This window comes from Miniopterus schreibersii, assembly GCF_964146895.1.
Source record: "Miniopterus schreibersii genome assembly, chromosome: 12".
NCBI classification, from domain to species: domain Eukaryota; kingdom Metazoa; phylum Chordata; class Mammalia; order Chiroptera; family Miniopteridae; genus Miniopterus; species Miniopterus schreibersii.
The window spans coordinates 2,773,014-2,785,020 of record NC_138112.1 but is presented as its reverse complement, the minus strand read 5'-3'; the positions used below and the strand labels follow the sequence as shown (position 1 = coordinate 2,785,020).

Genomic DNA, 12,007 nt, shown 5'->3' with positions numbered 1-12,007 from the left:
CTCTCCCCACCCCCAGGGCCCACATCAGCTCTTCTCCCTGTGGTCCCCTTCCCGTCCTCACACCTGGCCCAGAGCCCTGCGGTGGTGGTGGTGGGGGTAGCAGGGGCCGGTCAGGCAGCAGCTCATCGTCTGAGGTGGCGATGGTCTTGATGGCATTGTGGTAGAGTGGGGTGGAGCTGGGCATGGCATACTTGGACATCTGGGACATCATCAATGACAGAGGGTTCTGGGACGGTGTGGGATCTGGGGAGGAAGTGAATGGCAGGCTGGGGTTCATGAGGCCGCTGGGAGGGTTGGCAGGAGGCGCAGAGGAGCTGCTCCGGGGACCGCTAGGCGGGAGGGCACCTATAGAAGTGGGGAGACAGAACAAGCAGGAGTGACTGGGGAGGGGATATGAATCTGGTTGTTCATATTGGTGGTTCAGGAGAGGTCAGCTCCCAAATCTCCACCTGACTGCACCAGGCACACCTCTATCCAGACATCCCACTGAACAAAGCCCTCCCACTATTATCACTATGGCCCACCCTTCTTCAAGCAGTTCTATAGCCCCAGGGCCAGGGCCCCAGGCAGTGGAGAAAGCCCAACTCTGACTCCCTCAGAATGCCCAGATAAACATGCACCCCTGTGAAAGCCTATACCCACTGCCAACATCCCCTCTGCAGAGCTGCCCACCTCTGCACAGATGCCCACCCTACCCCCAGGCTCCCCATGCCAGCGTCCAATGCCACTCACCCAACACAGCTGACTCACCCTGCTCTATGCTGCCCAGGGTGGTGGAAGAGTTCATGCTGAGAGGCGGCTGCTTGTTCTGGGGGACCCCAGGGCTGGGCATGGCTGTCTTGGGTGAGGCAACCCAGCCTGGAGAAGGCACCGCCATTGAGGGAGACTTGAGCCTGCTGGGAGAGCCAGTGGGCGAACGGACACTGAGAGAGGAGCTGAGGACCTGGGGCGACTTGAGAGGTCCTGGCGGGTTGGCAGAAGGCAAGGGCACCATCTGTGAGGGAGTCTGGGGTGACTTCAGGTTGGCAGTGGGCGAGGTAACCAGAGGTGAGTGCACCTGGCTAAGTGTGGGTGACTTCAGGTGCCCCATGCCTGGTGAGCCCATCTGATTAATACTGATGGTGAGGTCCGAAGGTCGTCTGCCCAGCCCCCGGCTTGGGGCTGAATGCACAGACCCTGGAGGAGGATTGGGCGCAGGGGGCAGAGGCATGTGGCTAAGCCGAGTGGTCCCCACGCTGCCCATGGGCATTGAGTTCTGGTCAGGGCTGAACATATCTTGGGTGTTGCCCATGTCCTGTGGCAGGGCTTGGTAGGGTCCCTGGCCCCCAGAGAACCCCTGCTGGCCCTGGTTGGGGAACTGCGAGGGCATCAGCATCTTCTGTGGGCCTCCCACCATGCCACTGCTGTTCTGAGCCCGCACTCGGGCCATGTCCTCAGGACTGAGGCCCTGCGGCCCCATCATGTCCCCAGGGCCTCGCATCTTCTGCGACATCAGCATCTGCTGCTGCGGGGTCATCTGTACATTCAGATTCATGTTCATGTTCATGTTCACATTCATGTTCATGTTGAGGTTGCCTGGCCCCAAGGGTGGGTCCACCTCCCTCAGCCCGGACTGCCCCATGGGGGGGCTCAGAAGGCCCCGGCCTCCGCCAAACTCCATGCCCATGGGAGTGCCTGCCAGGCCCTCACCACCAGCCATCTGCCCGGGGAACATAGCTGGCTCCATCTGCCGGTGTGCCTGCATCATCCGCTCCAGCTCCACGCCCTGCCCCATGCCACCACCGCTGGCCATGCCCAGGGGGCGCTGCATGCCCAGTGACCGCTTCTCCAGCAGCTGGTGCCGCAGCAGCTCCTCACGAACCCGAGGGGTCATGAATCGTTCTGCTTCACTCTGCCCACCTGGGTAGGGCACCGGGTTCTGGGCAAAGTTGCTGGGCCCCCCCATGGGGGGCAAGTCTTCGGTCCAGCCCATACCCGGCCTCACAGGCCTCTGCATGGCACTAATAGGCACCTCCATGGGCATACCCTGCATGCCTCCAAACCCAGGCACCCGTTGCATCTGGTTGCCTGGGAAACGGGGGCCCGGGAAGGAAGGTCCGCCCCGGAGCTGCATGGGATCTTGGACATCCATGGGCCCGCGCAGCTGTGCACCCATTCCGGGTGGCCACTGATCCCCAGGCTTGCTGTGGTAGGGAGGCGGTGGGCCCCTCACCATCATGGCCCCCATGCCCATCACATCTTGCAGGGGACGGCCCCCATGCAGCCCAATCTGCTCCTCCTTCCGCCGTTTCTCCTCATAGTACTCTTCCTGCAGCTTGCGCCAGGCCACCTGCTCGGGCGTCAGGCTGTCCTGGCCCAGCCTCTGCATCATCATGTTCATCTGCTGCCCCATGTCCCCACCTGGGGGGTGCCCAGGCACCTCATGCTCCAGAGGGGGACCCCCTAGGCTCTGTGTCTGTGAAATCATAGACTGCAAGGGCTCCTCATACTTCTTCAGCCCGCTGGGAGGGGCCGAGGGTGGCTGCTGGGGGGCAGGAGGGGCTTGTGCTGGTGCCCCGCCCTCACCTGCTCCTCCCGGGGGACCCTTGAGGAAAGGCTCAGTCTCCCCGCTGCGGAGCAGCAGCCTCTCAATATCTCGAAGTGTCTGGAGGGAGCGCTCCCGGTGCTCTAGCTGCTCCTTGGACAGGCCCTCCGAGCCCACCAGGCTCCGCTGCCCATTTCCGGTGGGGGTGGCCTCCCCTAGCAGTGCAGGGCCAGGGGCACTGCTGGGGTCTCCTCCAGGAGGCAGCGGGTTGTTGTTGGTAGCAGCCGTAGGGGTGTTAGGGTGGGTACCCCCAGTCCCACCGCCCGTGCTGGCAGCTCCCACTGAGTTGGGTGTCAGGTCCTGATTGGTGTCCTCAGGAGGCCCCTCAGAAGACAGAGCAGGGGGGGCACTGCCAGGGGCTGGGGGTGGTGGTGGTGGCAGTGGAGGTGGCTGGGACTGTGGGGTGCCTGCCGATGGTGTGCTCAGGGGTAGCGGTTCTGGGGTGGACAGCACTTTGGGGGCCTGCAAGAGGACAGAGGCAGAGCATGAGGCAGGTAAGGGACACACCAGCCAATGTGGCTTAGTGGAGACACCATGCCTGAACCAGGAGCCACACTCACCTGGTCAAGCTTGGCCCGGGGCACGTTCTGCTGGTGGTAGGCAAGGATGGAGTCGGCCCGGCCCTGCAGCACGGCCTCCGCAGCCCTGCACAGGAGAGAGCCAGGCACAGATAGCTCAGAGAGGTAGGCAGGAGGGAGCCCTCACCTTCAATCAACCCAACCCAATCCAACCCTGGCCCCCATAGGTGCTCACTTGGGAACCTAGGCTTAGGGATGCTGGGTAAACAGCAAGCTTGGTCTGCCCTGAGGCACTTACGTGTTGGCCAGGTGCGTGGTAAAGACATACACGAACTGTGAGGGCAGCTTTCCAGGGACACCCCCGCCCCCGGGGGCATCGGGCCGCAGGCCTGGTGGGGGCCCATGCGGGGGGCCTGGTGCACTGCTCTCACTGAGGGGAAGTTGGGTGGCTTGGCCGGGACCCAACTGTGGGGCCGCCATGGCAGGGTCTACATTACAATCTGCATGAAAGAGAAGGAAAGAGGGTAAGTAGCCAGGTCTAGAAAGGAAACTAGCTGGCACCCTACCACCCCATCCCAGAGGTGCCCAGGGACAGAGGCTCACTGCTTTAAAGGTGGTGCCCACAGGGTCATTTGTTGCCACCCGCTGGTGGTTTCCCTAGCTCACTTTCCACACATACTTGCCCTAGACCAGTCTTTGACCAGGATGGTAATGGCGGGGACTATGTGGAGCGAAAGGAGAGGGAAAGTGTGACCCTTATGAACCGGCTCCCCCGTGATTGGCATCCCAAATGCATGTGATTCCCCCAGAGTCTGCAAAACCTGCTCTTAGACCCGCTCCATCCCTCACTCTGCGGTCTGCACACACGTGTGTGTGTGTGTGTGTGTGTGCACGCTCACACACGCACACTGAGCAGGTGATGGGGAGGCAAACAGGGTACACAAACTGATGATTCAAATGGTGGATGGTTTTCCATGCCAGCCCCACCACTAACTGGCTGTGTGACACTTCGTCCCCCTCAGCCTCAACTCTCCTGCCCCGCATAGGGAGCAGGTCAAAAAAATCTACTTTTGTAACAAGTTCAGAAGTAAGTCACAAACTAAAAAACCATTGGGAAAACAGAGAAAGTTAGGAAAGGCTGACATAGTAGGTTCACTCCCAAGGTAGACTGGCCACCCTCAGCACCAAGAAGTTTTGTTTCATGGTCACAAACTTGACTGTAAGTCCCAGCCTAGAAAAAAACCTATAGTTGGTCATTAACGGGTCTAAGTGAGTGGGTGGACCCAATCCCAGGCCAGAAAAAAGTGCCTGGCCTATGGATGGGAAGTGACAGCTCTCTCAGTTCATACAAGGCAAACTGCCTGAAGTTGACTCCTGAAGCCAGGGCAGCAGCCACCTCACAGGCCAGTGCTAAGTCCCTCTCCTTGGATAAACCTTCTCTGCCAGTCCTAACTCATAGGGGCCCAGTCTCTCCAATTTTACGTAGAATCACAGAGCCTAAAGTTGTGGATGGGAGGGGACTTGAGAGCCAACTTCCATGCTGCCCTGGGAAGAAAAAGGTGCTCAGTGCTCAGAACTAGGGCTCCTGGGCACAAGTTTTGGGGAAGGAGGCAGCTTTATTTCAACAGGAACTTTCTAGTACAACAATAACAATAATGAAAGCTAACACTTCTAAGTGTGTTATACGTATCAGCTCACCAGCCCTATGAGATAAATATTATTTTTACAAATGAAGAAACTGAGGCCCTTTCCCCAGTTTATACAAATAATTAGTAAAACCTGGGCTATAAAGTATTATACTGCGCCACCATTAAGCGCTCTTTGAGAATCTGGTGCCAGGCAGTACAGCTGAAGTAGTAATAGTGGTTGCCTTGGTACTGAGTATGGGATGTTAGAAATGGTGTCTTTGTATTTCCCTGTGTCTTCCAATGTTTCTACAATGGTACAGTCCAATGTTATAAAAGTGAACGTGGTAGAGGAGAGTGTCTGTCCTTGGAGGCAGTGGCCACCCCATCTATCAGTGAAGAGTTCAGCCAGGGGCTCGTGAACCATCAGTCGGTCCCTTTGGGGAGACCTGGGAACAGATGACCTTTAAAATCCCAGCCAGCTGTAAAGGCTTCATTCAGTATTTGATCTATGTGCCACCTCCACAGACATGGTCCACTCATTCCACAAACACCTGCTGAGTCTATTTCCTCTGCTGTGATAGGCATCATAATAGCACCTACCTCACAGGGCTGCTGTAAGGACTGAACACCACAAAGCAGTAAGTTTAGCCAGCATATTTTTTTTCTTCCTTCTTTCTAAGTCCCTGCCTTTAATAAGTTCACAATTTAACACTCTCTGGCTAGTATCTTATGCATTAAGCTGTTTCACATCCCCCGCCCCCGCCCAAAAAAAAACTAGATGTAAGCTTTGAGGGAAAGCACCAAGTAAATTTGTATGGGTGTTTCAAGGGCAGGGTTGTGTCTGGCTCTCCCCCCATCACTTGTGCAAGGCCCAAATACATGCTGATCAATAAAAGAGTGAGAGGAACGGGCATCCACTCACACCCACACTCTGTCCTGGTGATGTATCCTGGGCACTTGCCAGGAGTCAATTAAAGGTTAGGGAAGTGGGCCAGAGACAGGGCCAGCCAGCGTCAGCTCACACCCTAGCAAGGCTGACACCAAGTGATGCTGGACTCCTGCTGCCCAGTAGGTGGCAGCATAGGCCAGGAATTCATGGAAGGATGAATAAGTGGCATAGTCAGGAGGGGCCACCTGAGGTTCACCCCACCCCACCTCAGTCTTTAGAAAGAAGGGGCCACTGAGCACCTGGAAGGCAGAGGCAGAGCCTGAGTGCAGGAAGCAACAGAATATGAGAGGTGGATCAGAGAGGAGCCTGGGCTACTGACCCTTGCTCGGTGCCCAGCCTTTGCCCTCTAAAGCCGTAGCTGAAGAGAGGAAGGCTCCCTTAGGGCAGCCATCCCCCAAGGGCACCATGGGCCCATGGCACCCTGGCATGATGGGCACTCACTGTGGGTGGCCCCGATGGGCTTGTCGTCCTCCTCGCTGTCTGGTCCTGAGCACCATTCGTCCCCACTGTATGGCTGCTTCCGCTCCAGCACACAACGCCGCTTGCTCCGGGGTGCCACCTCTGCCCAGGCAGGACAGTCAGGCAGGGGTCAGAGTGAGTGCCCGAAGGCCCTGTCCTCCCACACCCAGGCCCATTCTCCCAGACATCCCAGGGCAATGCCCAGGCTATGGTGGGCACTTAGCCAGCCCTTGGCCCCCACCACATTACCATTTGTTTCTGATTTCTCTCTATAGCCCCACTGCCTGTCTCCCCTCCCCCACCCAGCACCGAGCACAACTGGTTCTAATTAAGGGGGGGAGCCTCCGCTACTCTTCCAGGCTAGTGGCTGCTCAGCAGCTCCCACCAGCCCAGATACCAGGAGCTTCCTGGGATGTGTAGGTCTGCTCCTCACCCCAGAGCACCTCCCTCTTCCCCTATAGGGGTTCTGGTGGGAAAGCAGAAGAGGAAGGAGACTGACCAGAAACCCCATCATCATTCTGTGTGGCTCCATCATGGGTGGCACCTAAGGATGACAAATCTCCACCCTGGCCACCCCCAATCCTGAGAAAAGGACCAGGTTGGTGGGTATAATGTGGGTAAGAGAAAAGTGCCCTGCATAAATGCTGGAGAAGCAGGGGGTGAGGATCAGGCAAGTGGGACAGAAAGATGATCTCCCAGCAAGTTTGGGCCTTGGACTGTAGAACATGCTGGACTCTTGGGGATCAGAAAATGGGGTACCTTTGGCCTCTGAATCCAGGGATGGAGTCCCAGCCTCTCGCTGCTCTCCAGAATCCACAGACACACTCCGCTCCCTCTTCACTTTGCCCTTGAGTGAGCTGAAAGGGGGCACCCCTGCCTGGGTGTTCTTCAGACTTGAGTTGCTAGGTGAAATCTGGTTGGCCTTGGCCCCATGGCTCCCCGCCCCCACACCCTTCGAGCCCAGGTTGCAGGTGGGTCCTTGGTTCACATTCTGATGCTGGGATTGGGCCCCACCATTCCCTGTTTTGCCATGATTGGTCAACTTATTTTCTGGGTGCATTGGCTTGGATGGGGCAGGGGGGCAGTGGCCGCGGGGGGACAGTGGCGGGCTCCCTGGAGCTTCTCTCCTCCTGGGGTGGGGTAACCTGGGAAAAGGTGAGAGAGACATGAAAAGTTAATCTTGATAGGGGCTTAGCATGCCTGGATTTTAATTGCCCCATCCTGCCTCACCTAATGGGAGGGGAGGGGAGGGCTGAGTGGCATTTTAAGACTACCAGCTTATTCCCTACCTCCTTCCATTGCTCCTCAGACAAGGGCTGATGCCATTCACCTTGGAGAGTGAAGATGGGGCAACTCCCTACACCCCTAGCCCCCACAATTCAAATGAAAACCAGAGCCTTTCCTTGGCAGAACCCACCCACACTCCCCAGCACCCATCAGGCTGCAAGCCTCCGTGGCACCACCACCCTCACACACACTAACACCTGACCAAAACTTAAGCATCCTCTCTTCTAGGGTTTGCTGCCTTCAGATTCCTTCCAAGGTCCCAAACCTCAACTTCCACGTGTCCCAACACCCACAGGAAGGGGCACAGGACCTGAGGGTCACTGCTCATGCCCCAGTCCCATTCCCCTGGGGAAGTGGGGAAAAGCACAACAGAGTGGTACCCACTGGTCCAGACAGCTCCCCAGAGCAGGAGGGGGAAAGCCTGAAGAGGGTTGGCAGCAGGCCTCGCGGGCGGGCGGGCAGGAGCAGGAAGAAAGGGGAAGGGGAGTGGTGTGTGGAGCAGGCTGGAGTGCAGCTTAAAGCCAAGGATTCCTGCAGCCTAAGCTGTGGGCCCTTTAAGATCCAGCTGGCTCCCCCCACCACCTCCCCCTCCCCGGAGACCTATTAATAGCCGCTGGAAAGATCACATCACTGGGAGAGGATATTTATCCCCCCTCATTCCACACCAGCTCAGATTTATTTCAGCTCTGCCGTCCTGCTGCTGCCGCCTGGCCCTGTCTGCAGGCTTCTCCTGGGGAAGGGGAGGAAGGCAGGCACCGCCCCTCCCTTGTAGCTTAGACTGAGGCCAGAGGGCGCCACTGGACCCAGCAGTGGGGTGGGGGGTGGGGGTTCTACTCAAACTGTTTTTAAGAGTAATAGGTTGGAAGGGACAACTAAGCAGCAGGCATAGCTGGCTGCCATTCCCCTCTGTCCCCTGGATCCAGGCACTAAGGCTGTGGGCTCCTGCCTCAGCACAGGCCTTCCCATTCTGACCCCCCTTGAGCTCACTGGTGGCCTGGAAGCTAGGTGCCCACGTTGGCCGGCTCTGCAAGCCAGCACAGCTCAGCCCCATCACTAGTGGGCCCTTCCCTTCCCCGCACTCCACACACACATCCCACCCTCCATGACACCCACACACCTTGTCTTGTTAGCCAGGATCCTCATGGCTCCCACACACAGTGGGGCTACGGCCCCTGTGCGTGCCCAGGGCCCAGCCAGGTACTCGGTACTGGAGCACGGACTGCAGCAACAAGCCCCAAAGAGAAAACTTGTGACTTGGGGAGGGGGTGTAAGGTGGGAAGGGGAGAAGGGAGGACCCAACAGCCCTGAGACTAGGGAACTGGATAGGGTAGGGTGGGGATGCAAAGGAACGACTACTAGGTGGGGTCTCAATCCTAAAGGCCAGTCCTATCCCATCCCTCCCGCACTTTACCCACAGGGGGCTTGCAGTCTCTAGCAAGGCCCCGGGCCGAAGAGGCAGAATGCACTAAAAAGATAGGTTGCAACGGTGCCCACGTGTGGTGGCCCTGAAGTCTCTCTGGCACCCTGGGGAACTCTCTCCCAGTCACGCCCCTCACCCGGGCAGGGAACCCCTCGCGACCCACCCAGCCCCAGCTCGGCGCCCCACCCCGTGCCCCGCTCCGCCCTCAGCTCGGGGCCTAGCCCGTGCCCATCCCAGCAGGCCCGGGCGGGCAGCGAGCGGCCTGGCGGGGCCCCGGGGCTGCAGCTGGGCTCTTCTGGAGACCAGTAACGCTGGCTCGGATTCCTCCCCGACCGCAAGAATGCAGGAGCCTCCCCTCCCCCGCCCCGCACCCCACCCCTCCCCACCCCTCGGCAGAGCCCGAGCAGGGGCAGAGCGAGGAGAGCGCGGGCGAGGGGGCGGCGCCCCGCGGCCCCCGCCCCGCGCCCCGCGAGCCGCGGCCACCCGGCCGGCCGGGCCGGCGCCCAGCAGGGCCCAGGCTCCGCGGAGCGCGGGGCGCCGCCAGGCTGGGGCCCGGAGCCACCGGCAGCCGAACTCTGACTCACACTCGCTGCTCACACGTGGACCGGGAGACAAAGACACGCACGAGCCGGGAAGCGAGAGGTGCGCCCACGCCAAGCCTGGCAGCGGTGCGCGGGGGGCGCGGGGGGCGCGGGCGAGGGCCCAGCCGAGGCCCGGGCAGAGCGGGCGCGCTCCCGGCTCATTGAACAGACGGGAAGACTGAGGCCGCGAGGGCGCCCCGCAAGGTGCGCCCGGTAGTCACAGACGCGCGGGGCCATGGACACGGCACCGACAGGCAGACTCCCACCGGCACGAGCCTCGCCCGAGGCCCCGGCCCTGCCCCCACCCCGGCCGGCGGGAGGGGGCGGGCGGGAGGAGTCCCGGGCCCGGCGCTCCGCGCAGGTGGCGCCGCCGACGCGGGGCTGTCCCGGCCCCCACCCGGCCGCTGGAGGCTGCGCTGGGACCGGGTGGGGGGCCCCGCCTGCAGCCCCGAGAGCGTCTACCCCAACTTAACCCGGGGCACACTGGCCTTCCCAGCTCCAGACCTGTCCCTGGGAGGGGAGGGGCCTCAGGGGAAGGCTTCAAAGTCCAGGGCCCGGCTGGGAAGCCCCGGCTGCCAGCCCGCTCCCGCAGCGCCCCTGGTTGGGGCAGGGGCGGGGGCGGGCTGGGGCAGCACTGGGCTAAGAGCAGGCCTGTGGCCGACGCGGGTCTCAGGCTCCCGCCTTCACCACCTCCCGGGAGGTAGGAGTTTTATGATCCCCATGTCACCACGAGGAAACAGGTCTAGGAAAAGGAAGTGAACAATAGTGGAAGCCCAAGACCCAGTCGCCCTGGTGCTTCCCCAGCACTGCGTGTACCCCTGCTGAGTCAGGACCGCTCATCTGAGCCTGTACCCCATAGGTGGGCTTCCCACAAGCCAGCCACTGGGCGCAGCCCCCTTTGGGGGGCAGGGACAGGGCAAGGGCCACCGCTACCTCCTATGTTTACAACTTCAAATATTGGGACCTATAATAATTTGGGAAGGGGCTGTTAGGAAATTAGTCTTCTCCAGTGTCCCCAGTAGGCCAAGGCTCTGCTCCAGAAGAATCCTAGAGTTGCCCTCTCCTTTAGAACACCACCCCTTGCTCCCACCCAGCCACAGGGCAAGCTGAGTCAAGCAGGGATGAGTCAGGACTTTCCCATCTCATCCCCCCCACCCCCCTGCAGCACCAGGCCGGGAGCCCCTGAGATGGGTGAAAGAAGAGGGATGGGGCTCTGGGAACACATTGCTGTGGCTCCCTCTTAGGGGGTAGGTTGGAGAGTGGAGACGTGCTCACACACAGGGAGCTGGTGCCAGTCTCCTAAGTGAAAGGCCAGCAGCACACTCATGAGGATGGAGCCCAGGAGGCCACTGAGACAGAGTTTGAGATATTTTGCCCTCCCTGTGACACTTGGGAGGTTGGGGGGCAGGAAGCAGGACCTGACACCAGCTACAGGTGGGAGACCAGGAAAGTTTCCATGGATGCCCAGGGCCTCCAGCTCCTTGTTCAATACAGAACTGTCACAGGTATGGGGGCATTCACACACCAGTGGCAACCCACCTATTTCCAGCTGCCCCCACCTTGGGAACCTCTGCTTGGTTCTCTGGCAGGCCCACCAATCTCATTGCCTAGCTCAAAACCACCCAAAAGAGGCAGTAACGAAACTGCTTGGAGGGTCCAAGCTCCCACATTCAGTGGGCAAATACCTCTAGAGAGGAAATGGTTAGGAGCCCCTGTGATGGCTGAAAGGGGAGGGCCCTGCTGTGAGGAACGGGAGTGGGGTCCTTGACCTGTGGCTCAGGGAGATGCAGTCTCCCAAGACAACAAGGTTGTGAGTCCCCTTTCTCCAGGGTATCAGGACTCCTTGGCCCCTAGAAGCTCTTCTCTACCACCCAAGTCACTTCCTCTTCCTGAGGTGGTGACTCAGCTGGGCGGGGAGGTCAAGGATTCATAGCCCAGCAGGAAACCTGCTCAAGGACCAAGCTATTGCTCCGAGACCCTCTTTGTGGGAGCTTCCAGGCTGGCGGAGTTGGGGGTGAGGGGCTTCCCCTTGTCCAGGTTCCTAGCAGTTCTCCTCATTTCCCCCACCTCCTGCCAAAGGAGACCATGTAAATCAACAATTTTTGTCTGGGAGTTTCTAGCCCAACCTCACCTGCATCCCCAGGGTAATGTCAGGCAACCCCAGCCCTACAGGGACATGGAAACTCCTGGCCCCAGACCTTTCTAGTCTGGGATCTTTAAACAGGGTGTTTCTACAAGGGACTCTGCCCATTCTGGTCTCTGTACCTTTCAGAGGCTGCAGGGACAAATGGCATTGCCTAGACAAGCCTGAGGTCATCTCACTTGGCTCCTTCAGCCAGTGCCAGTGTGGCCAGGCCTCGGGAAGCAGTCATGCCCTGGCAGTGAGGTGCCCCCAAAGTCCGCTGCCCAATCCCTGACTGCTCCCTCCCCCAGCGGGGAGCTGTAGAAGGGGGGCACAATGAACCAAGACAGGGCAGGAAGCCCAGGCAGGCAGCGGGCACTCTGGGCCAGGCACAAACAGCCCGCACAGGAAACCACAGCCCACCCCCGCCCACCCCACCCACCCAAAGCTCTGGGAGAG

General features: G+C 59.8%; 1 protein-coding gene across 5 annotated transcripts in view; it reads right to left on the bottom strand.

Annotated features, from left to right (window-relative positions):
- BCL9L (BCL9 like) overlaps positions 1–12,007 on the bottom strand; it is a 29,292-nt gene that overhangs the window by 4,899 nt on the left and 12,386 nt on the right. Inside the window, exons 1-8 of one of the 5 annotated variants that reach the window (XM_081152672.1) lie at positions 9,430–9,559; positions 8,543–8,644; positions 6,898–7,283; positions 6,121–6,240; positions 3,401–3,602; positions 3,145–3,229; positions 751–3,046; positions 64–345 (exon numbers count right to left, since the gene is read on the bottom strand). In XM_081152672.1, coding sequence (XP_081008798.1) covers positions 64–345; positions 751–3,046; positions 3,145–3,229; positions 3,401–3,602; positions 6,121–6,240; positions 6,898–7,283; positions 8,543–8,568 — 3,397 coding nt within the window. In that variant the 5' untranslated portion in view covers positions 8,569–8,644; positions 9,430–9,559. Of the gene's footprint in view, positions 1–63; positions 346–750; positions 3,047–3,144; positions 3,230–3,400; positions 3,603–6,120; positions 6,241–6,897; positions 7,284–8,542; positions 8,645–9,008; positions 9,072–9,429; positions 9,560–12,007 lie in introns of those variants that run through there. The other 4 variants (XM_081152673.1, XM_081152670.1, XM_081152669.1 and 1 more) reach the window with 4 other exon arrangements.